Source organism: Cebus imitator, unplaced genomic scaffold (assembly GCF_001604975.1).
Source record: "Cebus imitator isolate Cc_AM_T3 unplaced genomic scaffold, Cebus_imitator-1.0 Scaffold325, whole genome shotgun sequence".
Lineage (NCBI taxonomy): Eukaryota > Metazoa > Chordata > Mammalia > Primates > Cebidae > Cebus > Cebus imitator.
In genome coordinates this window covers 2,098,970-2,123,492 of record NW_016107640.1, presented here as the reverse complement: position 1 = coordinate 2,123,492, position 24,523 = coordinate 2,098,970, and the positions used below count along the sequence as shown (strand labels likewise).

At 39.4% G+C, this 24,523-nt stretch overlaps 1 protein-coding gene across 3 annotated transcripts in view; it reads left to right on the top strand.

The window, feature by feature from the left end:
- The first annotated feature begins 270 nt into the window (after positions 1-270).
- Positions 271-24,523, top strand: part of SCG3 (secretogranin III) — a 39,508-nt gene continuing 15,255 nt past the window's right edge. The window contains exons 1-10 of one of the 3 annotated variants that reach the window (XM_017504631.2): positions 271-752; positions 1,439-1,491; positions 1,994-2,039; positions 2,134-2,349; positions 7,481-7,623; positions 8,439-8,588; positions 11,416-11,593; positions 14,807-14,923; positions 20,612-20,695; positions 22,702-22,839. In XM_017504631.2, the coding sequence (XP_017360120.1) occupies positions 671-752; positions 1,439-1,491; positions 1,994-2,039; positions 2,134-2,349; positions 7,481-7,623; positions 8,439-8,588; positions 11,416-11,593; positions 14,807-14,923; positions 20,612-20,695; positions 22,702-22,839 (1,207 nt within the window). In that variant the 5' untranslated portion in view covers positions 271-670. Of the gene's footprint in view, positions 753-1,438; positions 1,492-1,993; positions 2,040-2,133; positions 2,350-7,480; positions 7,624-8,438; positions 8,589-10,408; positions 10,499-11,415; positions 11,594-14,806; positions 14,924-20,611; positions 20,696-22,701; positions 22,840-24,523 lie in introns of those variants that run through there. The other 2 variants (XM_017504634.2, XM_017504632.2) reach the window with 2 other exon arrangements.

The window sequence follows — 24,523 nt, the reverse complement described above, 5'->3', positions numbered from 1 at the left end:
TGGGTATAGGAGGTGAATGGAAGGAAGGGCTCCTGGAGCAGATATCCCAAAAGAAGAATCCCAAAGCAGAACTCCGCGCACAAGGTTATCTAACTCTCCTTGACAGGTGCACAGGCAGAGAAGGCATTTGGCCCTAGAGGTAACGTTTACTTGGGAGGCTAGGACAATTCTGTCACGCTTAGCACAAGTCAGCTGACCCTGAGCCCAGGGACACCTTAGGACTGCAGCACAGAAAATACGCCAGCTGGCCGGTCGCCCCTCCTTTGTTCCATTCCTGGGGGATTGGAGTAGCGTTGGAGTCACTGACGCCATCCCCTCCCGCCTCTGGCGTGCATGGAGCATGCGCTTCCTTCCTCACTTCCTCTCCAGGAGGGAGCGGGAGTAAAGCTACGCCCTGGTGCCGCCGTCTCCGCGTCACAGGAACTTCAGCACCCACGGGGCGGACAGCGCTCTCCTCCACCTGAAGACGTGACTCCCGCGCGCCCCAGCCCTGCTAATCCCTTGACCCCCCTAGTGTCTGAGATCCCGCGGCTGCCCAGTCCCGGCCCCTCTCCCGCCCCGCACCCGCCCTCCTGGCTCTTCCTGTTTTTACTCCTCCTTTTCATTCATAACAAAAGCTACAGCTCCGGGAGCCCAGCGCCGGGCTGTGACCCAAGCCGAGCGTGGAAGAATGGGGTTCCTCGGCATCGGCACTTGGATTCTGGTGTTGGTGCTCCCGATTCAAGCTTTCCCCAAACCTGGAGGCAGCCAAGGTATGTGAACACTTTTCTTCTTCCTACCCTCCTTTTATTTCGCCAGGACAAGGTAAAGTTTTGTATAATAGGTGAGCTGTAAATTACTCTGCCTCATTTTCTGATCAGATTATATCCATGAATACTGACAGAGAAATCAGTTCGAATTTAGAGACAGAAGGCAGATTTTTTTTCTTCACTTTTAAAATGATAGAGCAATAACATGGTTTTTTTGTTTTTTTTTTAAAGATCTTATTTTGAAAAAGAAAGGGAATATTCTTCACCTAAAGTGGCTTGGATTTTTTTTTTCTAGTTGCCTTACAACCTTTCTCAGATATTCTGTTCACTACATATGCAGCATATGATGAAAGAGCTTTTAATGTGCTAATAATACCAATCAAATTATGCTCTCTCTAGTTGAGAATAGCTGGCAACCCTTGTGTTAGAACTATATGTTAAATTTCTGGCCAGAAAAAAAAAGTGTGATTTTGTCAACTCAGTAAATACACCAATATAATAAATAAGGCAATACTGATAATTAGTTATTGTATAATCTTGATAATCTTTGTTAATATATATTTGTTTCATAATCATCCAAAATTATTTCTCCTATTTGTTTTTCCTTTATATGAAGATTTTATTTAATAAGAGGCATATTTTGTCTTTGAATGCACAATTAAATTTATATTCACGTGTGTTTATTCTAGACAAATCTCTACATAATAGAGAGTTAAGTGCAGAAAGACCTTTGAATGAACAGGTAGGTCAAAAGTAACATTATAAATGCTATTTCATTTTGATTTAGGTGTTATTATTGAATGTAATTATGCTGTGACATTTTGGTCATTTTGAATTTACAAACATCAGGAACTTAATAGTTAATTGACAGAAATTAGGTTGGGAAATCTAGTTTTGGTAAATTCTATGCCCTAGCAGTTACTTACATTGAGTTCTGTATAATGAATACATTCAGTAACTATGTAATAACCCAGTAAGTTCAGCATCACATCCACTCTGTTGTAAGATAGCCAATTTGCCAGAGATTTCTTTGTCACCAATATTATAGAAGAAAGGAATTAACACTTATTGTTCTGCCCTTAATTTTATCTCATTTAATTATAACAATGCTCTGAAATAGGAATTATCCATAATTTACAAACAAAAAAATTAAATCCCATGGAGAGTAAATCATTTGGGTCTCATACTTGGTAAGTAGTAGGGCAATGATTTTAAACCAGATCTATCTTCTGTTTGCTTCACAGATTGCTGAAGCAGAAGCAGACAAGATTAAAATAACACTTCCTGCAGGTAAAAAGAAATCATATTGATGTTAATATCAACAATGTAGGCTAGGAGAATCTGAACTAAAATGGTTGTGTTGGGCTTGGGGCCTTTCTTCCAGAAAACAAGCGAGGTCAGAACAACTACTCTTTTGTTGATAACTTGAACCTGCTGAAGGCAATAACAGAAAAGGAAAAAATTGAGAAAGAAAGACAATCTATAAGAAGCTCCCCACTTGATAATAAGTTGAATGTGGAAGATGTTGATTCAACCAAGAATCGAAAACTAGTAGATGATTATGATTCTACCAAGAGTGGACTGGATCATAAATTTCAAGGTAAATCAGAAAAAAGAACTTTTTGCCAACTATTTTTGTTAACTTGGAGTTTCCCATGATGAGTTAAGAGAAAGTCCATATTTCAAAAATATCTTTTAAACATTAATAATCCTTTATTAGTCAAGTCCAAAATTGAGATAAAGCATATATGTTCTGGTAATGTGTAAAGCCCCAGCTCCAGAGTGCTAAAGTTTATTTTCCCTTTAATGATGCTCTGAAAACTTTTTAATCTAGTATTTATATTTTGTTATTAAATTCATTTTAACATTCAAATTTATTTTAACAATTAGTACAAACAAAATATCATAATTTTCAAATAATTAGATCAATAAAGTATCCTCCCACCCCTCACAAAAAGGTGAAATATCCACTACTTCCTTTTCATTGTTCTCTTCCTAGCCATATCCTTTCTTCTTAGATATTCCTAACCTTTACATGGCTTCAATTACATCTATATCTTGATGTCCCATATCACTAGGCCAGACTTCTCTTAGCTATAGACCTATTTATCTGTTTACGTATTTGACATTTTCCCTTGTAAGTCTCAGAAGCACCTCAAATTTAGCATGCCCATGATTAAACTCATAATATTTATCCACCTCACAACCTAGCACTCTTAGAGTACTGTTTCTTTAGGAAAGGCATTACTATCCATCTAGTTTTTTTAAGACAGAAATCTAGGATCAAACTGTTTATGTTTTCCCTCACCTCTCAAATTCTAATCTGCCAAAACTTATTGATTTTACATCCCATGTATCTCTCAATTGTATTTCTCTATCCTTGTCCAAGCTCCAATCCTTGTCCAAACTCCAGTTATGTCTCACGTAAACTACAGCAAAATCTACAGTTCTTCCCGCAATCACTTCACCTCTCTTCAACTCATTCTTCATGTGGCAGCCAATGTGGTATTTTCCACACATAGATATAAGTGTGCCACTCTTTTTCATAAAACCTCTTATTAGAGTCCCATTCTCTTGGACTAAAAACCAAAATCCTAGGCCAGGTGCAGTGGCTCACACCTGTAATCCCAGCACTTTGGGAGGCCTAGGCAGGCAGATCACCTGAAGTCAGGAGTTTGAGACCAGCCTAGCCAACATGGCGAAACCCCATCTCTACTAAAAATACAAAAATTAGCCAGGAGTGGAGGCATGCGCCTGTAGTCCCAGCTACTTGGAAGGCTGAGGCAGGAGAATCACCTGAACCCAGAAGGCAAAGCTTGCAGTGAGCCGAGATCACGCCACTGCACTCCAGCCTGGGTGACAGAGACAGACTCCGTCTCAAACAAAACCAAAACAAAACAGGAAAACCAAAGTCATTAATGAAGCTTCCACAGTCCTTCATCTAGCACATATAATCTGATAAAAACCTTGTTCTTGCCCTTCATGGCACTTGATGCAGTTTGTAATTTTACCTCCGTAAGTGTGATTATCTGTGATTAAGGCCTTTCTCCAAAACTAAACTGAAAACTTCACAAGAACAGAGACATTGTAGACCCAGTGCCTGGAAGCCCATGAATTCATTGAATAAATTTATGAATGAATGAATGAAAACATGAAAGACTATATGAAGGAATAATAAATGAACTGTTGTACCTAGGCATTAAGGAGGAGCATGTGTTTTTCATTTTGAGAACTAGTGCTTAGGAGTAAGTACAGGTTTTCTTCCCTGTCCTTATTCTGTTCCATGGCTACAGGAGAATTATGTTGATATGTCTGTCATAAAACAACTGAGAATTAAATTGAATTGCCATAGGACATAACAACCTAGGAGTGTTCCTAAGTGTCTTGTGTACCTATGAGGTGGGATGGAGGCAATGGGTTTATATTTTGATGTATATCATATTTCATGCTACTCAGGGACATTTACTTTTTAAAATCTTGAATTCACTTTCTTAACCTAAAATATTGGGACTACAAATAGACACTGACTATAACTGCCTACAAAACAGATTCAACTACTTCAAATGAAGTGATCATTTGATTTAATAAAATAGTCTAATATTGAGTTGCCTGAATTGGTCAGTGGTTGTACATGCAGGCAGAGTCACAGATCTGTTTCTGATCTCACCACTAACTTGAGCAACTAATTTTTAACTGTTCAACATTTTATTACCATCCCAAGTATGTTTAGAACTACCAAGTGCTAGTCTTGATGACTTCGGGTTTACTGTAGGAGCTATTAACTCCACTTGAGATCACAGAGATGCTGGGCCAAGGTTCTTCAAGAAAATGATTTGTGAGAAAGCTTCTGGTCTCCCCTTGTGCTCTGGAAATCCTGAAACCAGAGGGTTTTTGGCCACCAAGTTGGATAGAACCTCAGATGCATGTAGACTTCATCCCAGAGGGGAAGGTAAAGGAAGCTAACTTCTGCAGGATGTGTTCCCAGATCTACACTTGCCTTTAGGAAACTTCCAAATAGGCTTGTGCTATAGGACCCATCAATTCTCCTTTTCAGTGTTTTCTATAGTATCCAGGATTCAGGATCCTTCCAAATTTCTCTTCCAAAGTAGTGCTTTGGGGCTCCTATGTGCATTCAAATATTTATTGCACAATTACTATGTATTAGACTATGAGCTAGACAATAAGACCTGTGTAGTCAGGGAGCTTGCCTAACCTTTACATCACTCTATTCCCAGTATCTGGCACATAGTATGACTTTAATTAAAATATATTGAACAAATTAATGTCAAGTGCCATATCAGATGCTAGCAATTCAAAACATAACTGGGCAGATGATGACTTGGGACATGACCCTTTGACATTCACTTAGAATGTTGTGGCTACTTAACACAAGTTACGTGTTAAAACCATGTTCGGCTTCCCTCTGGGAGTCTATACATGGAGGGTGAAGTGAAATACCCCTTCATGAGTAAGAGGAAGCCATTTTGAATAATAGTATCCATTTTAGAAGAGTGAAGGAAGTCAGGGAAAGGTGAGGAACAATGGTCACATGTTCCACTATTTACTTCATCCACCAAAAGCGCTGCTAGGTGAGACCTAAGTTCCTGGCTCAAAAGAGGACAGCAGTGCAGCAGAGCAAAGGCTCTTCAGTGGTTTACTAACATCCTCCCTTTTGTGAAGTAAATGGACTGAAAAACAGTCATCTCAGTTATTTTCCAGGTCTAGCAGGCAACCAATATTCCTCCTTTTACAGATCCTGAGGGATAAGTGGGGAGGGAAATAAATTCTTCCACCTCTGCATAGACTGGAGCAGTTTCTGCTCTATGTATTCTCAAGAGCCTGACTTGCAAGCCACAAATGGAAAAATCAGGCACATAATAGTGAGTTTCTGCTCCTGAAAAATAGATGATGAACCAAATCTTCAGCCATCCAGGAGGGCGAGTGATTTTACGTTTGTTTGTTTGTTTGTTTGTTTTTCTTAGGGGCTTCTACTTTTTTGTCTCTCTGGTACTCAGCTCAAAGGGATCATGGCTCATGGGCTGGCCAACAGCTCAGCAATTTTGTATTGACAGAGAACTTCCAGTCCTTCATGTATAACTACCCCCAATCATTTTCCTAAGCTTCTTTCCAAACAAGAAGATATTCTGCCTGAAGCTGCATATACCTCTATTTTCACAGTCTAAAAGAAAGGCCATGGGAGAAATTCCCTGTCTGAGTCCCCAAAATCCATGGAAGAAAAGAGCAGAATGAGAATAGAAACACCATGTTCTTTCTCTGAGTGAATATGAGGAGGATTATCTGGGCAGAATCTGGCCAGAGATTCAATTTCCATTTTCTCCAGAAGATAATTGCAGTTCCTTTATTTCAAAATACAAATCCACTGCACACATAATAATACATTAGCTTTCATATATTAGGTTGGTACAAAAGTAAATGCGATTTTTGCCATTAAAAGTAATGACAAAAACCACAATTACTTTTGCACCAAACCTTAAGTATTTTGCAATCTAAAAGGTACTTTTATATCTGATTATATCTGATTACCTCTGATCCTCACAACAATCCCATGAGATAGACAGCTTATTAGACTCCTTTACAGTGATCCAATGATATATAGCTAATGAGAAACATCACTGGGGCTAAAATTCTGATCTTTCTGATCTTCCCAGAGGAAACAGACAGAATTAAGTGCCTTGTAAACTTGATCCACTTAATGTGGTATAGATTGGAAATGACTAATTGATTCCTGGAATATCTCCATGGATGTGCTGCAATGCTTCATTGCCACTAACCCTTTCCCTTAGGATGGGCCTTTACTTTAGTCTGAAGTCGTATTGTCAAATGTATTCCTAGGAAAGCCAAGGGTACATATTAGCATGCTTCTCTGCAAAGATTTACATATTGCTTTGTGCAGATAGGTTGCCACATTTTAAAAGTTTAAATTCCAGGCACATAAAATAAAATAAGACCCCTGTTCTCTAAGGATGGGTCTCGTCACATTAAGCTGCCTTTTTTACATAATGACACTCTGATACATGTTCAATTAGAAGTAAATATTTTAGATGAGTCATAAAATCTTCAGTACACACTCTCTGATTCTGGGTGTGAGGTAGAGGTCCCCATCCCACCCCAGGAATTCGCCTGCAAAGGTAGTACATATGGGGATATTACCAATCTATTCCCTGATGGAACTGGAATATCAAATCGTACACATATAGAAGGGTACATTGAATAATATGACATACTATATAAATATGACATACTATGTGAATAAAAAGTATAATATGCCAGGCGTGGTGGCTCATGCTTATAATGCCAGCACTTTGGGAAGCTGAGGCGAGTGGATCACCTGACGTCAGGAGTTCAAGACCAGCCTGACAAACATGGTGAAACCCTGTCTCTAAAAAAAATAAAAAAATAAAAAATAAAAAGTATAACATGGTTTGTATTATTGGTGATAACAATTAATGGAGAGAACTTTCATGTTGCCTTCAGCTTTTCCTTCCCCTTATATTCACCTAAGAAAGTTTCAGAATGTCCATTATCATACTAAGTTTTTAACATGAAGACCAATTTTATTTCAAACCAAGGGTTTATGTGGACCAAGCACCACCATAAATACATCCCAAACATATCTGTATACAAAAGCAAAGTACCAATTATAAGTTTAATATGATGCATGAAATAGATCTATGATCACTATGGTGTGAAGTTGTGGTCGTTCTGTCTAGATGATCCAGATGGCCTTCATCAACTAGACGGGACTCCTTTAACTGCTGAAGACATTGTCCATAAAATCGCCACCAGGATTTATGAAGAAAACGACAGAGCAGTGTTTGACAAGATTGTTTCTAAACTACTAAATCTTGGCCTCGTAAGTCATGTGCATGGAAGTAAAACAAGTTCCTAGTGCAGTTTAGAGTATGCCAAGAAGCCGAGCCACTTGACTCAAGTAGCCAAGTGTTTATGTGTCTTTCTTCCACTAGGACCTGTAGGTTTTAAGGACAAGTAAGACACCATTCTTTTTTTCTCGAAGTGTGTCATCCATCAGAAGAACTAGGCAAGTAGACACACGCCCAAAATGCCAGCTGCTTAAAAACCGTTAAGAGCCAAACAATAGCTTATATCCAACTGGCAGTAAGGAAAGCCTTCAGAGAAAGAGGCGTTTGAAGGAAGCTTAGAGGGATGACTAGGATATAACCAGCAGAGGTAAAAGACATGTGTGTGATGAAAAAGAAATAGCATGAGCAAAGGCATGTGATGTGTATTTTAGAAACTCCAGGTAATCTAATTTGAATCCACCTCAGCTTGGCTCCCCCACCCTGAACTGGCCCTGGCCAGCTTTATTAAGATGCTAATGTTGTGGGGTGTCAAAGGTTATCTGACTATGACCCAAAGCTGTGGAGGAGCAATGCTCAGGGTGTTTCTCAAAATAAGTGGTCCACGGGTTTCAACGGATAGGACTAACAGCTTGCATGGTGGGCCCAAAGATACTTCTTCCAGGAGTGGTGGGCAAACCCCATAACAGACAGCATGTGGTGCAGGCATAAGGGAAGGCTGTCTGAAAGATGGTTCCGAAGATCCCTCTTTAAAAAATAATGTATGTTTGACTACAGTTTAGTCCAGATTTTTTTTTCATTCTCAAGACTGGAATGTAGCAGTTATATATATTTTGCCCTTTTATAATAGATCACAGAGAGCCAAGCACATACACTGGAAGATGAAGTAGCAGAGGTTTTGCAAAAATTAATCTCAAAGGAAGCCAACAATTACGAGGAGGATTCCAATAAGCCCACAAGCAGAACTGAGAATCAGGCTGGAAAAATACCAGAGAAAATGGTATGTATGTGTGTATGTGTATGTGCATGGGTGTGTGTATACTTCTATCTGTATACAGTTAGTACCTTACTTGATACCAAAGAAAATTGGGGGTATGTGGCATTTTTAGTCCATTTAGATTCAGGCCGAGCATGTTGGCTCGAACCTGTAATCCCAGCACTTTGGGAGGCGGAGGTGGGAAGATCACTTGAGGCCAGGAGTTCAAGACCAGCCCCCAGTGACATAGTGAGACCCCCATCTCTACAAATAAAAATAATCAGCTGGGTGTGGTGGCATAAGCCTATAGTTCCAGCTACTCAGGAGGCTGACACAGGAAGATTGCCTGAGGCCAGGTGTTTGAGGTTGCAATGAACTATGATTGCACCACTGCACTCCAGTCTGGCTGACAGAGTGAGACCCTGTCTCAAAAAATTAATTAATTAAAAAGTATGTATATGCATAAAATACCAAAAAGTTAAAAGACATAAATTATCTCTACTCTGAAAATAATGTAAAGATTATGTTATATTCTATTATTTAGTGAAGATTATATCTTACATTATACCCCACGGCAAAATAATATGTAATAATATGTGAAGTAACAATATCACATAACAACAACTATGTGTACTGTCTCAGTGAACTGCAACCAAACATCTCACAGTTGTTTTGGTGTCCAGTATCTGTTCACAGCCAATGTCATCATCTGTGCCCAATCCCACCACAAAGAAGTGGGTTGACTAGATTTTCTGCTCCACCAGCTTTTATATTCCCCAGAGCTAGCTGCCTAATGCTGCTTCTCTGATCTAGGCTGTGCTCTTCCACCTGCTCCTTCCCCCTTTCATTTAGATGCCTATTTATCCAGGTTAATTCCATCCTTCCTTCTCTTTGTTGGACTCCTTGCCTCTTCATTTTTTCCTTGGCACCAACCAAGCTGCTGGGATCTCTCTCCCTACCTTGAATTCTTTTTAAAACTTTAGATGAAACTGACCATAGGGGCGATATCAAATTCCTCATCTGTCCTTTGATTTTCTTCTGTAAAGCACACAGACCCATGTCTCCTCATCTCCTCCAACATCTTATCTCAAATACAAAAACTGTAGAGGCTGATGCTTCTGTTTTAGAGAGGCTAGAAAATAGAAATTGGGCCAGGATTTTTTTTTTTTTGCTTGATACCCTAAAAACTTTCCTCTGCTCTCCTTACTTCCAATTCCCACCAGCTGCCATCTTTTTAAGCAGCTTTTGAAGATTCACCCACTCAAAAAAGAGTTCTAGATTTATTTAATTTAAAAAACCCTTATGATTTTCACTCAAGCTCACCAGTCTGAGCTAAAACTGACATAGCTATTTCCATAATTCTTCACTCCTATTACATACTCCTATTCACTTAACTCTAAAATGTTCATATGCTTGACCTGTTGATTCATGTTATCCAAATGCATCAATGCAAATGAAACACAAGTGAAATATTCCTTCAAGTATTTATTAAATACCAACTCTGTACCAAGCGCTAGAAATACCATGCCCTTTTAAAAAGATGTAATCCCTGACTCATGAAGCTCAAAGTCTAGTGGAAGAGGCAGATCATGTTTAAATCATCATGTATTTTCATTACAATTGCATTAAGTGCTCTGAGGAAAGAAACATGGTTCTCTGAGATCTCAAAAAAGGAAACTGACCTGGACTTGGGCTCAGGAATTGCTTCCCTAAGGAAGTAATTTGAGCTAAGAACTGACAAATAGGAGTTAACTTGTGAACATGAGAGGCAGCACATAGAGGATGTGTGGAGTATCCAAGCAACTGAAATAAGCACAGTGTTGCTGGCACAGAAAGAAAGAGTAAAGAGAGAAGAGACTGGGGAGGTGGATCCAGGCCAGAACATGCAGAGCCTTATGAGCCATGGATGGACTTTGATCTTTATTGTAAGAACGGTGAGAAAATACTGATGAATTTTAAACAAAGGAGTTACATGGTCAGATTGTTAAAAAGATAACTCTGGCTGCAATGTGAAAATGCAGTGTTGGGAACAGATTTGGGGAGGGTGGTGTTGTGGTTAGAAGGTGAGAGGTGAAAGCTGCTTGAACCAGAGTGGTATAGTGGAGAGAGAAATGTGCAAATTTGGGATAAATTTTGAAAGCTGAGCCAATAAGGCTACTGATGCATTGGAGGGGGGGAGAGGAAGAAGAGGCAAGAAAGGCTCTTAAATTTCTATCTAGTTCACTGAATGGAGAATGAACCATTTATGAGATGGGAGCCACTGAACAAAGATCAGGTCTGGGAGAAAGGATTTTGTTTACTCATCCAGACAACACTTACATTTTTACCCAGAAATTCCCAAGTGTGACCGCTCTATTAGGGATAGACATTCTAACAGGCTTTCCTACATCTGGCACCAGCCCTCTTGGTAGAATCTGTGAACTCAAATCTTCCCTCTTCATTAAAAGGCAGTTTTTTGAGTAGAGAGTCATGAGCATTTACGGAGGTAAACATGGCCAGAGAAGGAGCCCAGGAATTCCCTTTTTTTCCCCCTGAGCAGGAGCCGGGGTCTTCAGGGGCTTTTCCTCGAGGGAGTGCACATTTCCCTAAGCTTCTATGACCTTTTCATAAGAGCACCTTTCCCTAAACTTCAATGACCTTTTCATAAAAGCACTTCTCCCTAAGCTTCAATGAGCTTTTCATATGACTACAGCACACATGTCTAGAAATGGGTTTGAACCTGCAGAAGCCTGCAAAGGAAGGGGAATTCTTGGACTTCACATTCAAGGACATCACAAAGGAAGGAATAGAGCTGGAGCTTCACTAGTTCTAACAAAATGTTTATTTTTTTATTGATTTTCCACCACTGGAGACTCCAATGGCAGCAATTCAAGATGGTCTTACTAAGGGAGAAAACGATGAAACAGTATCTAACACCTTAACCTTGACAAATGGCTTGGAAAGGAGAACTAAAACCTACAGTGAAGACAACTTTGAGGAACTCCAGTATTTCCCAAATTTCTATGCACTACTGAAAAGTATTGATTCAGGTAACCACTGTGTGGTTGTGATTATGTGGGACAGGAAGAGCGATTCTAGGAAATGTGTGAGTGGGTTATTTTCTTCCTGTTTTCAGTTTCCAAATGTAATCTTCAATGACATACACTGTGGGCTTTGGGAAAACAGTTCACATTGATTTTTTCCAAAGGAGTATGCCAGTTGTGAAAATATTTAGGAAAGGATGATCAGGAAAGGTGAAGTTTCTACATAATTTAATCTTGTTAACAGAAGGTTCACGTATTTGTTCAGCAAACAAATACTGCATGTGTGCTATGAACAAAGTACTGGAAAAGAGCTAGAACAAAGATGGAGATGAATCAGGCAGTGTCCCTACTGTGACCCAGTTCAACCTCAGCTCTCATTGCAACTCTTTTTTTTCTCAGATTGACTGGGGTATAATTGGCAAGAAAACATTGTATATATTTAAGGTGTACAATGTGATGTCTTGGTATATTTATCCATTGTGAAATGATTATCACAATGGATCTAATTAATGTATCTATCACCTCACAGTTAACATTTTCTTTCTTCTTTTTTTCCTTTTCTTGTTTTTGTGTGATGACCTCTTAGCTAATTTCAAGTGTACAGAACAGTGACGTTAACTATAATCACCATGGTGTACAAGCTCCAGAATGTATTCATCTTGCATAACTGAAACTTCGTACCCTCTGACCAACACCTCCCCATTTGTCCCTCCCCTTAGCCCTTGGCAACTACTATTCTACTGTCTCCTTCTATGAGTTTGACTATTTGAGATTCTACGTGTAAGTGAGATCATACAGTATTTGTCTTTCTTTACCTGACTTCTTTGAGTAGTATACATGTTGTCACACACACAAACGTAGACAGGAAATACCACCATTTGCGACAAATCTTCCTTTAAAAGGCATTACTCACTTTCCTTAATGAAAACACTGTAGGAAACCTAATTCATCCTTTTAAAATTAGGACATCTTTATGAACAGTTTCAGCTTCAGCCTTTATGAACATTTTAACTTCAGAGTTAAAATGAAGAGCATTCAACTGAAGGAATCCAGGAGCCTAAAACACACTTGGGAAATTATGTGGTTTTTTTTTTTAAGGAAAATCATTCATGTGTCCTGATCTCTTTGCTCATATGTGCACTGAGTTAACTGAGGATTCAGTCCATGTTTATTTTGGTTAATCTCCAAGGAGGGGTAATAATGTGCAATGTTTCTGTTGTTATTGTTCAAACAGATGTTCTGGACTGCCTTTGTGGCTTTTCCTTTCCCTGTTCAAGGATTCAGCCCCAGATTGAACATTTATATCAAGACTTCTATAACTGTAATCTATTTCTCCCAAGAAGTGACCTTAAAATAAGCTTTCATTTCTTGAGAACATACTTTGTGTTTCAATTCCAGACATTGGCCAGATGGCAGCGGCCACTCGGCTGGCTCTGCAGGGCTTATACATCTTGAGGGTCCACTCTGAGCCATCTTGCCCCATTGGTTGGCAGATGCCCAGCTCAGAACCTCTGTCATCCTGGTGAGTCACTTCTCATCAGTGAAGAGCACCAGTGTGATTCCAAATACGTCTATGGATGTGACCTTAGCAAATAATGTGACAGCTGGAGTTACTATTTACCAGTTATTTTCCAGTATCTCTTCCTCTGCCTCTTCTTCCATTTTTCCTCCCTCCCAACCCATGACTTTCATGGTATTTTAAAAAACTCTATGGTATAAACTGTTCCTTATTTGTTTTTATCTTTCCATTTCCTTCACCTCATTTCTTATTGCCTTTATTTTTTCATAATTTTAATTTAAATTTTCATACTGATTTCTTTGCTAGCATCTGTCTTTCTTGTCCAGGGTCTCAACCAATTAAGAATTAATAGGTAGGAAACCAAATTAATAGCAGGTAGGAAACCAAAATATCATCTCTGTTGCTGATCAGTACGGGGCTGCAGAATGTAGCTTCATGTGAGAGCCAACAGTGGGCCTGTTTGCTCCCTGCTCCTCCATCTAGGTCCTGGAATAGCCAGTTTCAGGGATGGGTTGAGTCTGCAGAACAGGCTTGTGTTTCTCAGGTTCCTGCCTTCCACTGTTCCAGGCAAGTAGAAAAAAAGAAAGATTCCAAATCCCCTGCAGTTGAGAAACGTAGGCTAATGGCTGCGGCTTACCAACCATATCTGTGGGGAGGATACAGAGGAAGGGAGCAAGTCTAGGAGTATTTAGAGAAAATCCTTCACTGGAAGCTCAGAGAATAGGGAAAAAGAGTTCCCCCTCTAGCATCTTAGTTTGTCTTTTCTTCAAAAATGGGGATAGATTTTTTTCTGATTTTAGAATTAACATATTTACTGAGCTATTATGGCATCATTAGCCATTTTGTTCTATCAAGAGGCAGAAAAGAATGTCAAATACAAAGGGCTCCCAAGAAACTGCTAGTAATCGTTACTTAAAGGGAGTTAAAGGGGATGAGGAAGAGAATGTTACTTTTCATTTTTATTTACTTTTGAGCAGTAGGAATATTTTTACTATATATGTATTCTGTCAAATGAAATAAAGATTCAAAAGTAATATATACTCATTCAAAAATCAATTTTGCATTCATAAACTAGAACTATGTATGTTCTTATTTTCAATTAAGAAAGTTAATGAATAAAGATTGTTCTTGACCTCAAAGACTTACCACCTGAGTAGAGAAAAGTTGTTGGGTTGCCAGTCTTCTACCCTTCCTTTTGAGTTCATGTTATCTTGGGTTGAAAGCTGTGTCTTTATCATCTACTCTATTAGCAAAATATTTTAAATGAAATTAAACTCTTCTGGAGAAGTTATAATTGCCCATTTCTGAAAAAGTTCAGTATAGCTGCATCTTACCCTATATTTCCAATCAAGCTTAGATTTTTTAAAGTATATATAGATTTTAAGTTAAATATATATGGTTTTAGCTATAAATGTAGAGAGAAATATTTCAATAAAATACTATAATTAGTGCTGGGTGTGGTAGTGCTTACCTATAGTTCCAACTTCATGGAAGGATCTCTTGAGTCCAGGAGTTTAGTCTGAGACTGTAGCAGGCCATGATCAGATCTGTGAATAGTCACTGCATTCCAGCCTGGGCCACACAGTGAGACCCCATCTTTGAAAAAACAAACAAACAAAAACATGCTGAACTTTATAAATTGACATTGAAAGAGGAAGCTATCCATCACTAGTTTTAAGTTATTTTGTTCTTTTATATAGAAAAAGAAGCAAAAGAGAAAGAAACACTAATTACTATCATGAAAACATTGATTGACTTTGTGAAGATGATGGTGAAATACGGAACAATATCTCCAGAAGAAGGTGTTTCCTACCTTGGTAAGAATCCTATGTGTTTTGTTTCTATTGTGGTAGTTTTCACTGTTCAAAAAAATTAGGGACTTGGCAATAATTACCTCATTAATTTGATAATTTATGCTAAATCTTCCCACATCATCTGGGTAGCAAGAATTGACCAGTTTGATAGTATACATGAATAAAATTAACCAGTTTTCAACTTTTTATCTTTATAGAACCAGCTTGAGTACAAATATTTCACATGTATTAATTGTTGTCTCATTAGCATTTTCTAATAATCTTCATGGAAATAATTTTATAAAAATTTGACTCTAGGCCACGTGCGGTGGCTTACACCTGTAATCACAGCACTTTGAGAGGTCAGTGCAGAGGGTTGTTTGAAGCCAGCCTGGCCAACATAGTGAAACCCCGTCTCCACTAAAAATAGAAAAAATTAGCCAGGGCTGGTGGCATGTGCCTGTAGTTCCAGCTTCTCTAGAGGCTAAGTTGGGATGATCGCTTGAACCCAGGAGGCAGAGGTTACAGTCAGCCGAGATCACACCACTGCACTCCAGCCTGGGCAACAGAGTGAGACCCTGTCTCAAAAAAATTTTTTTTTGACTCATTGGTTTTTTTCCATTGTGTTTGAAAGGTTGGGAGTAAGAGTCTTGATTTTCCTCTCTGAGGTCTGTGTGTTGGCAAGGAGAAAAGAGCTGGGCATCAGACGTCCAGAGTCCTGGTCCTAGCTCTGCTGTGGTGAGCGCTGTTATCCTGGGGAAGGCACTGCCTCTTGCTAAACCTCAGTTTTACAAAAAAGAACTTTGTTATCTGTTAACAGGGGTGGTAAACTACTACCCATAGACCAAATCTGGCCTATCACCTATTTTTGTATAGTACATGAACTAAGAAGAATGGCTCTTACATATTTAAATGGTGGCGGGGTGGGGGGGAGTCAGAAGAAAGCACGTCATGGCATGTGAAAACTATTCAAATTTTGGTGTCGTAAATGAAGTGTTATTGGAACACAGCCATGCTCATTTGGCTTAGTGTTGTCTACAGCTGCTTTCATGGTACAACAGCAGAGGTGAGTAATTCCAAGAGGCTGCATATACGGCCTGCAGAGCCCAACATATTTACGACTATCTGGCCCTTTACAGAAAAAGTTTGCCAACTCCTCCCTACTCCTTGAACTTTATAGATAAACTTGGACATTCTCTCATTTTTCATATAGGTTGGTTTTTTTTAATTAATTAAAATTAAATAAAACATAAAATCTAGTTTCTCAGTTGTACTAGGTACATTGCAAATGTTCAATTTTTGTTTTTAAGAAAGGCTTTGTTTTCCTGCTTGGTTTACCTAATCAACAAATACTATTGATCCCTGATATACTTCACACAAGGTGACCTCATGACCCCTTATGAGGAAATCTGATAAGACAGAGTGTTAGGCCGTTCGTTCGTGAGTTGCTATAAAGAAATACCTGAGGCTAGGTAATTTTATCTTTTTATTTTTATTTATTTATTTATTTTGTTTTTATATTATTTATTATTTTTTTTTTTAGAGATGGGACTTCTTCAAGATCACTAGAGTTTCTGATGGCTTGTTTTACTACTTGATTTAAAAATAATGTTTAAACGCATAACAGTAAGAAAATGTTTCAATACATTTTGAACCAGCAATTAAGGAAAGGCTGTCTAATTACACAATGAGCCCCCACCTCTTCCAAAGACCATTGTTCTGACTTAATTAGCATGAAGTAAAAGGGTCCTAAAACAACAGGGCACATTCCCATTAGGATAAATTACTCAGACCTCAGCAAGGCAGCAAAGAATTCCCTAGAGTAGAATCTGTCACTGCTTTTCTACCTGTACTGTATCCATCTCTCAAAGGACTCTGCTAAAGCTGGGAGCCTCCCTCTGGAAGGGGCATCTGTTCCATATTGAATCTGCTCCATTTGTAGTCATGGGTGGAGTGTGCAGCGGATCCCTAGGTGGCCAGCAGAAACACAGCTGGGACGGGACAGATTCTCAGCAACTGTGGCTGCCTTTAAAGCACTTTTATCCTGCTCATTCTGGTCTCAGATCTTCCATGTGGATATTTAAGTCTGTTGTTGCTTGACTTAATACAGGGAAGAATGGGATGGGTAGTCACCAGAACAATGCTATTTTTTTTTTTTTTTTTTTTTTTTTTTTTTTGAGACGGAGTTTCCCTCTTGTTACCCAGGCTGGAGTGCAATGGCGCGATCTCGGCTCACCGCAACCTCTGCCTTCCGGGTTCAGGCAATTCTCCTGCCCCAGCCTCCTGAGTCGCTGGGATTACAGGCACGCGCCACCATGCCCAGCTGATTTTTTGTATTTTTAGTAGAGACGGGGTTTCACCATGTTGACCAGGATGGTCTCGATCTCTTGACCTCGTGATCCACCCGCCTCGGCCTCCCACAGTGCTGGGATTACAGGCTTGAGCCACCGCGCCCGGCCCAATGCTATTTTCTTTTTTCTCCTTTTTTTTGAGACAGAGTCTGGCTCTGTCACCCAGGCTGGAGTACAGTGGCAACATCTCAGCTCACCGATTCTCCTGCCTCAGCTTTCCAAGTAGCTGGGATTACAGGTGTGCGCTACAACGCCCAATTTGTTTTTCTAGTAGAGACAGGATTTTGCCATGTTGGCCAGAGGCTGGGTAATTTATAGAGAAAAGAGGGGCCTGATGCGATGGCTCACACCTGTGATCCCAGCACTTTGGGAGGCTGCGGCAGGCAGATCACCTAAGGCCAGGAGTTGAAGACCAGCCTGGTCAGCATCGTGTTATGCAGTCTCTACAAAAAATACGAAGTTTGACTGGGTGTGGTGGTGCACCCCTGCAGTTCTAGATACTCAGGAGGCTGAGGCATGAGAATTGCTTTGGCTGAGGTAGCAGTGAGTGGAGACAGTGCCACTGCACTCCAGCCTGGGCCACAGAGGGAGACCCTGTCTCAAAAAAATAAACATATAATAAATAAATAAATAAATAAGAAAAGAGGTTTAATTGGCTCACGGTTCTGCAGGCTGTACAGAAAGCATGGCACCAGCATCCGCCCAGTGAAACATCTACTCATGGCAGAAGGTGAAGCGAGAGCAGACACGTCACAGCGTGAAAGCAAGAGCACGGGCGGGGGAGGTGCCACACGCTTTTAAACAAAAAGATCTCGTGAGAATTCAACAAGATCTCGTGAGAATTCACTCACTGTTGGAGAGCAGCACCAAGGAGATGGTGCTAAACCATTCATGAGAAATCACCCCCGATCCAATCACCTCCCAACAGACCCCACCGTCAACACTGGGGACTGTATTTCAACATTAGTGTTGGGGGAACAAATATCAAAACTATACCAGATAGGGTTATCCAGAATTACTCTGTATGAACCTCATTTTTTCCTAAATGAAAGTAGTTTTACTATTTTTTTCCTTGACTGTAAAAGATCATGTTTATTTTTAAAAGTCATTCAATGCAAAAAATGCTAAAAAGAAAGTGAAAATCACTCACAACATCAACACTCCGGTAACATTTTGGTTTGTATTCTTCCAGATGTTATTGTGTGTGTGTGCGTGTGTGTATACCTATGTCATTTTTTTCTCTTATATAACAAAAATAAGCTCATATTACACACAGTGCTTTGGGGCCTACTGTATTAACAGTAGATCAAAGACATTATTTTTATATCAATAACTGTTTCATGTCAACACCCTGTGACTCAGAAATTCCACACTTAGTCAATTATCCTATGAAAATAAATCAGAAATGCCTCAAAGGCTTATGTGCTAGGCAGATATTCCCACTATCATTTATAGCCATGCTGTCCAATATGGTAACCAGTAACCACAAGTTCCTATTTAAATTAAAAGTAACTTAAACAGAATTTAAAATCTAGTTTCTCAGTTGCACTAGGCACGTTTCAAGTACTCAGTTGCCACATGTGGCTAGTAGCTACCACAGTGAACAGTACAGAAATGAATACATTAGTCATTGCAGAAAGTTTAATTGGACAACATTGGTTTGTAGGAGCAAAGCAGTGAAAATAGGCTAGATATTCTAGAAGAGGAGACGATCTAAATTATTGATTTATTTTTATTATAATAGACGATTTAAATTTTATTCTAAATGTTTGTGTTTTTAAATAATTATATCTGTTCATTACATATACAATGTAAATATTGTTTATAAAGACATATACAAATTAATGTATATGTACATGTTTATATGCATATATAGAAATGTATGTGTAACTTTACAATTCAAGTTTGAGTTATGTCTTTAAAAATTTTTCTGTATAAGCACATTGGCTTTTGACCCCTGCTGCCATGGACAGCCACCCTTTGATCCCCAGAGGCTCAGGGCAGCGTGGGTAGAAGACAATTGACCAGCAGGTTCTCCTCCCATCTGAGCTAGTGACAAGCAGTGGTCTTTCTATTCTGGCCTCAACAATGTGTCATGATTACAGATGTTGCCAGGTATGGCCATTATTTCCAAGAAGAAAGCAATGCATTACACATTAGAATATATTAATTATCTTTTTAAAATTGGGGCAGGGTATGAGGAATTTACTTGGGGTGAAACTATACAAAGTAATAATAAAATATTTACACACTAATTGCAGAGACATGCTTGTTTGCAAATGGCAGAAAAGGCTCATCCTAAAATAGTGTAGTGAGATAGCTATGTGGCTGGTTGAATAACTGGGTTCAAAGAGTATGGCTTCTAATTCATCATCTACCTTGAGGAAGTCCCCGTCCAGACTCCTGTCTAGTAACACTTAATCTGATGCCACTCCAAAGAGCAGAATGAGGACAAAGACAAGGATACACAGTGCAGCTTAATATAAGTAGGGAAATGCTTCTTAATCTAAGGAGGGAAGTGATGTCTAAGACTACCTAATGGTAGAACTGGCCTCCTCATGAATTAGTGAGAGCCCTGAAAGACAGAAATCAAACTGTTTGGCTTAAGTAAAAAAGAAATTTATTGCTGTGTATAGCTGGACAAGTCCATGGAGGGATGGGATAGTCTGGCTTTGGGTTTGTGAATTCCACCAATAGTGTGAAGAATTGACCTCATCCCATCTCACAGCTCTGACTTTTTGTGTCTTGATTTATTCCAGACTGCTCCCTGTGGGAACAAGATGGCTGGGACAGTCCCAATCTCACCCTCTCACAGTGCATCAATCCCAGTGGAAAGAGAGCCTCTTTCTACCAGTGGTCCCACCACTGTATCCCACTGACCTGGATAGGGTCTTGGGCTCCTCCTTGAATTATAGCCTAGGTCATGGAAGATGCTGTTTAGTCATTCTCGGGTTACTGCACCCCTAAAGGAGTCAAATGTTCTGAGAGTGAGACAGGGTTAGGTTATCCAGAGAAAAATAAAAGTGTAGTTACCACAAGGGGTTCAGTAGGTCAAATCCCAAGTGTCCACTCTAATTCCCAGTCCTGGAAGTTCTAGCAGTGGGCACAGAGATATAGAAGGGACTTCAGCAGTTAGCTGAGTGGGAGGCTGAACTTGAGGATCTCAAATTATATGTCTTTCCATCCTGAGAATCCGTGATTTCTAGAAATAAAATCCAGGTCAAAACATCTTACCAGCAGTGTTAATATTTTGGAGTTGCTATTGTGATATTTCTGGTGAGATTCAAATATTTTTAGTAAAAATTTGATATCACCTCTCAGAGAATAAAATTATGTTTCTTTCCTTCCTTCCTCCCTCCAGAAAACTTGGATGAAATGATTGCTCTTCAGACCAAAAACAAGCTAGAAAAAAATGCTACTGACAATATAAGCAAGCTTTTCCCAGGTATGATTATTCAACTATTTTTTTTAGCTTTTAGAATAATAACCCTTTTGAGTGGTAAATAATGAACTTTAATAAGCATTAATTAAAAATTACAGGTTTTAAAAAGTGTTAAAATCTGAAATGCAGCCATAGGATTAACTAGATGTGACCTTGGCTATTTCGTGACCAAGCATAGCACATAAATCTGACCTCAAAAAACATTGAAAAATAATGTAGGTCTTTACTGAAGATTCTCGGAGCTGGCTAGCAATCTTAGGTGGAAATGAAAAGCCTACATCACAAAACTGAGCAATACATCCTAAAATTCTCCTTTAGGTATCTTCTCTCTCTGGGTAACTACTTCAGACTACTGTGCCTGCTCATCTGTTCACTCCCCACTGCCCCGCCTCCTGCTCTCCCCTCTCAGGTCTTCTTTCTCCCCTGGGTTGGTCTGTGCTGCTAGGTAGTGAGCTTTACCCCCGCTCTTGGTTTTGTCGGTTCCATACCTCCACCCATCATCCTGCTCAGCCCATCAAACCCCAGGGAACTGAGCTATGAAAAGAAGCCTCCTTTCAAGGAGGAGAGTGGAACAAAAAGAGAAAAATGTGCAATTGGCAGATTCTTTTTTAAGTGTTTTTAACTATTCATGACAAACAAAAATTGCAAATTGTTATACTTTGACTCTTTGTCCCTATCACAGAAATTATGTACATATTCTTGACGGCATAGTATATAGCCCTTTAAAATATGTTTTCAAGCAGTTTATAATAACCTGGAAACATCCTTCCATAGTAATGTTAATGACACAGTGAAGAACAAAATTGTACCACAACTGTGAAAAAAAAAAATGCATCTCTATATATACCACAGCACACTAGTGGATGTTTTATATCAGAAAATAACTGATTTCTTTCTCTTTTTTTTTTTTTTATTTTTTCTATAACAAAACACTTTTTCTTTATTTTTTTATTTTTGAGACAGTGTCTCGTTCTGTTGCCAGGCGCCAGGCTGGAGTGCAGTGGTGCAATCTCGGCTCACTGCAACCTCCGCCTCCCGGGTTCAAGCAATTCTCCTGCCTTCAGCCTCCCAAGTAGCTGGGACTACAAGCATGCAGCACCATGCCCAGCTAATTTTTGTATTTTTTAGTAGAGACGGGGTTTCACCATGGTGGCCAGGATGGTCTCGATCTCCTGACCTCGTGATCCGCCCACCTCAGCCTCCCAAAGTGCTGGGATTCCAGGAAAAACACTGTTATTTTAAAAGTTTACTGTTAGACTGCTTGAGGTTAAAAATATTTTATTGCCTGCAGAAATGCATTACAATTGTTTTCAGTGGTTATCTATTTTAAGGTTTATTATTTTTAATTCAACAAAGGATTACTACATGGAAATATTGTGATTTTAAGGTAAGAAGAGAGTAAGAGTTTTCCCTTTTGACAGCAAGAGTTCAAGTCTTCTCTTCGAAATTAGGGTTACTAGGGGTAAAGGAGTGTGAAGAAGGGAGCAGAAGGAGGAGGTCCTGCCATAGCCCCAGATCCTTAGGTGTGACTCTGAGTAATAGACTATCCTTCAAAAATGCAATGTCAAGGAAAGATTGGGCAGCTGTAGAGTTATTATCATTTGGAATCAAGACCCACCAAACATACTTCAGAACCTGACATATCTTGGCTTGATCACCTACACTGATTAAAGTAGGACAAAGAATATGCCCTCTAATGACACAGTGTGGCAGAAGGAAAAGGATGCCAAATCAGAACTCAGAAAGCTGGTGTGGGGTGTGGGGTTGGCCCAGCTCTTCTGATAATTCAGTGGATGACTTTAGATATATCCTTCCCCCTTCTGGGCCTCAATTTCCTCTTCTGTAATATAGGGTTAGAGGGTTGGATTAGATAAGCACTAAGATCCCTTTCAACTCAAAGTATGATCTGATCTCAAACTGTACCTTGTCGATAAAGTTGATTTCCACTTGAGGAATCAATTTATAGGTAGGAAATAGGGCAATGACAACAATGCTCAATCTGATTACAGCACCATCAGAGAAGAGTCATGAAGAAACAGACAGTACCAAGGAAGAAGCAGCTAAGATGGAAAAGGAATATGGAACCTTGAAGGATTCCACGAAAGGTGTTAACTCTAACCCAGGAGGAAAGACAGATGAACCCAAAGGTATGGAACTGACAGCTCTAGGTTAGTAATAAAACTGGGAAAGCAAAAGCTTTCACCACACAAGGTACAGTGATCCAAAGAGCAAGCTCCATGACATCTGAGAAATTAACACAATCTATATAGAACAGACTTGACATGTGATATCTTTATTTGAATAGCAATCTCTTTTAATGGTTTTGAGTCTCCTGGGATGGAAAACTGATTTTATCTTTTGATGGTCTTTAGTGTTCAACGCACTTTTGTGTTTGGAGAAAAATATATATGACCATTAGTACATTGTTTAATGTATAATTTATCATCTTTTTTATTTTATTTATTTTTATTATACTTTAAGTTCTGGGGTACATGTGCAGAATGTGCAGGTTTGTTACAAAGGTATACATGTGCCATGGTGGTTTGCTGCATCCATCACTCCGCCATCTACATTAGGTATTTCTCCTAATGCTATCCCTCCTCTATCCTCCCACCCCGTTATCCTTCCCCTAGCCCCTTACCCACCGAAAGGCCCCAGTATGAGATGTTCCCCTCCCTGTGTCCATGTGTTGTCATTGTTCAACACCCACTTATGAGTAAGAACATGTGGTGTTTGGTTTTCTGTTCTTGTAACAGTTTGCTGAGAATGATGGTTTCTAGCTTTATCCATGTCCCTGCAGAGGACATGAACTTATCTTTTTTCATGACTGCATAGTATTCCATTATAATCTTGTGAATTTATTGAGCAATATTTCCCTAAACTTATTGAATATTCCTCTAAGTAATCACATACCACTTAATTCAACAAGATCATCAAAATTTATGAATTTGACCAGGCACGGTGGCTCATGCCTATAATCCCAGCAGTTTGGATTGCTTGAGCTGAAGGTTTGAGATCAGCCTGGATAACATGGCAAAACCTTGTTTCTACAAAAAATGCAAATATTAGCCAGGCATGGTGGCATATGCCTGTAGTTTTAGCTGCTCAGGAGGCTGAGGTGGGAGGATCTCTTGAGTTCAAGACATGGAGGCTGCACCACTATACTCCAGCCTGGGTGACACATCAAGACCTTGTCTCAAAAAAAAAAAAATTGAATTTAACGAAGCAAAATTTTTAAATGATTTAACCAGTGATTTTAACTTTTAACACTTTTAAGGACTTGATAAAAAAGACAAATTCAATATATCAAATTTCTTTACATAGCATAAATATATCTATGCAATCAATATGTCTATGTAATACAATTTGCATCTTTCTCAGATTTTATTTTTTGCAATGGAGTCTTGCTGTGTTGCCCAGGCTGTAGTGCAGTGACGCAATCTCAGCTCACTGCAAACTCCACCTCCTGGGTTCAAGTGATTCTCCTGCCTCAGCCTCCTCAGTAGTTGGGGCTACATGTACCACCACACCCTCTACTTTTTTGTATTTTTAGTAGTGATGGGGTTTCATCAAGTTGGCCAGGCTGGTCTTGAAATCCTGACCTCAAGTGATCTGCCTGCCTCGGCCTCCCAAAGTGCTGGGATTACAGGCATCAGCCATAGTGCCTGGCCATCTTCCTAGGATTTTAGAAACTTTACCATTCCCCCAAAGAAAAAGACTCAACTGGGTTATAAGATTTAAGTTGTTATCCCTTTGATTTCAGTTCCAAATGTGGGATCTGGTTGTGTAGTTCAGCGGTTCAAGTCCCCAGCTGTGCTAGTTACATCATGG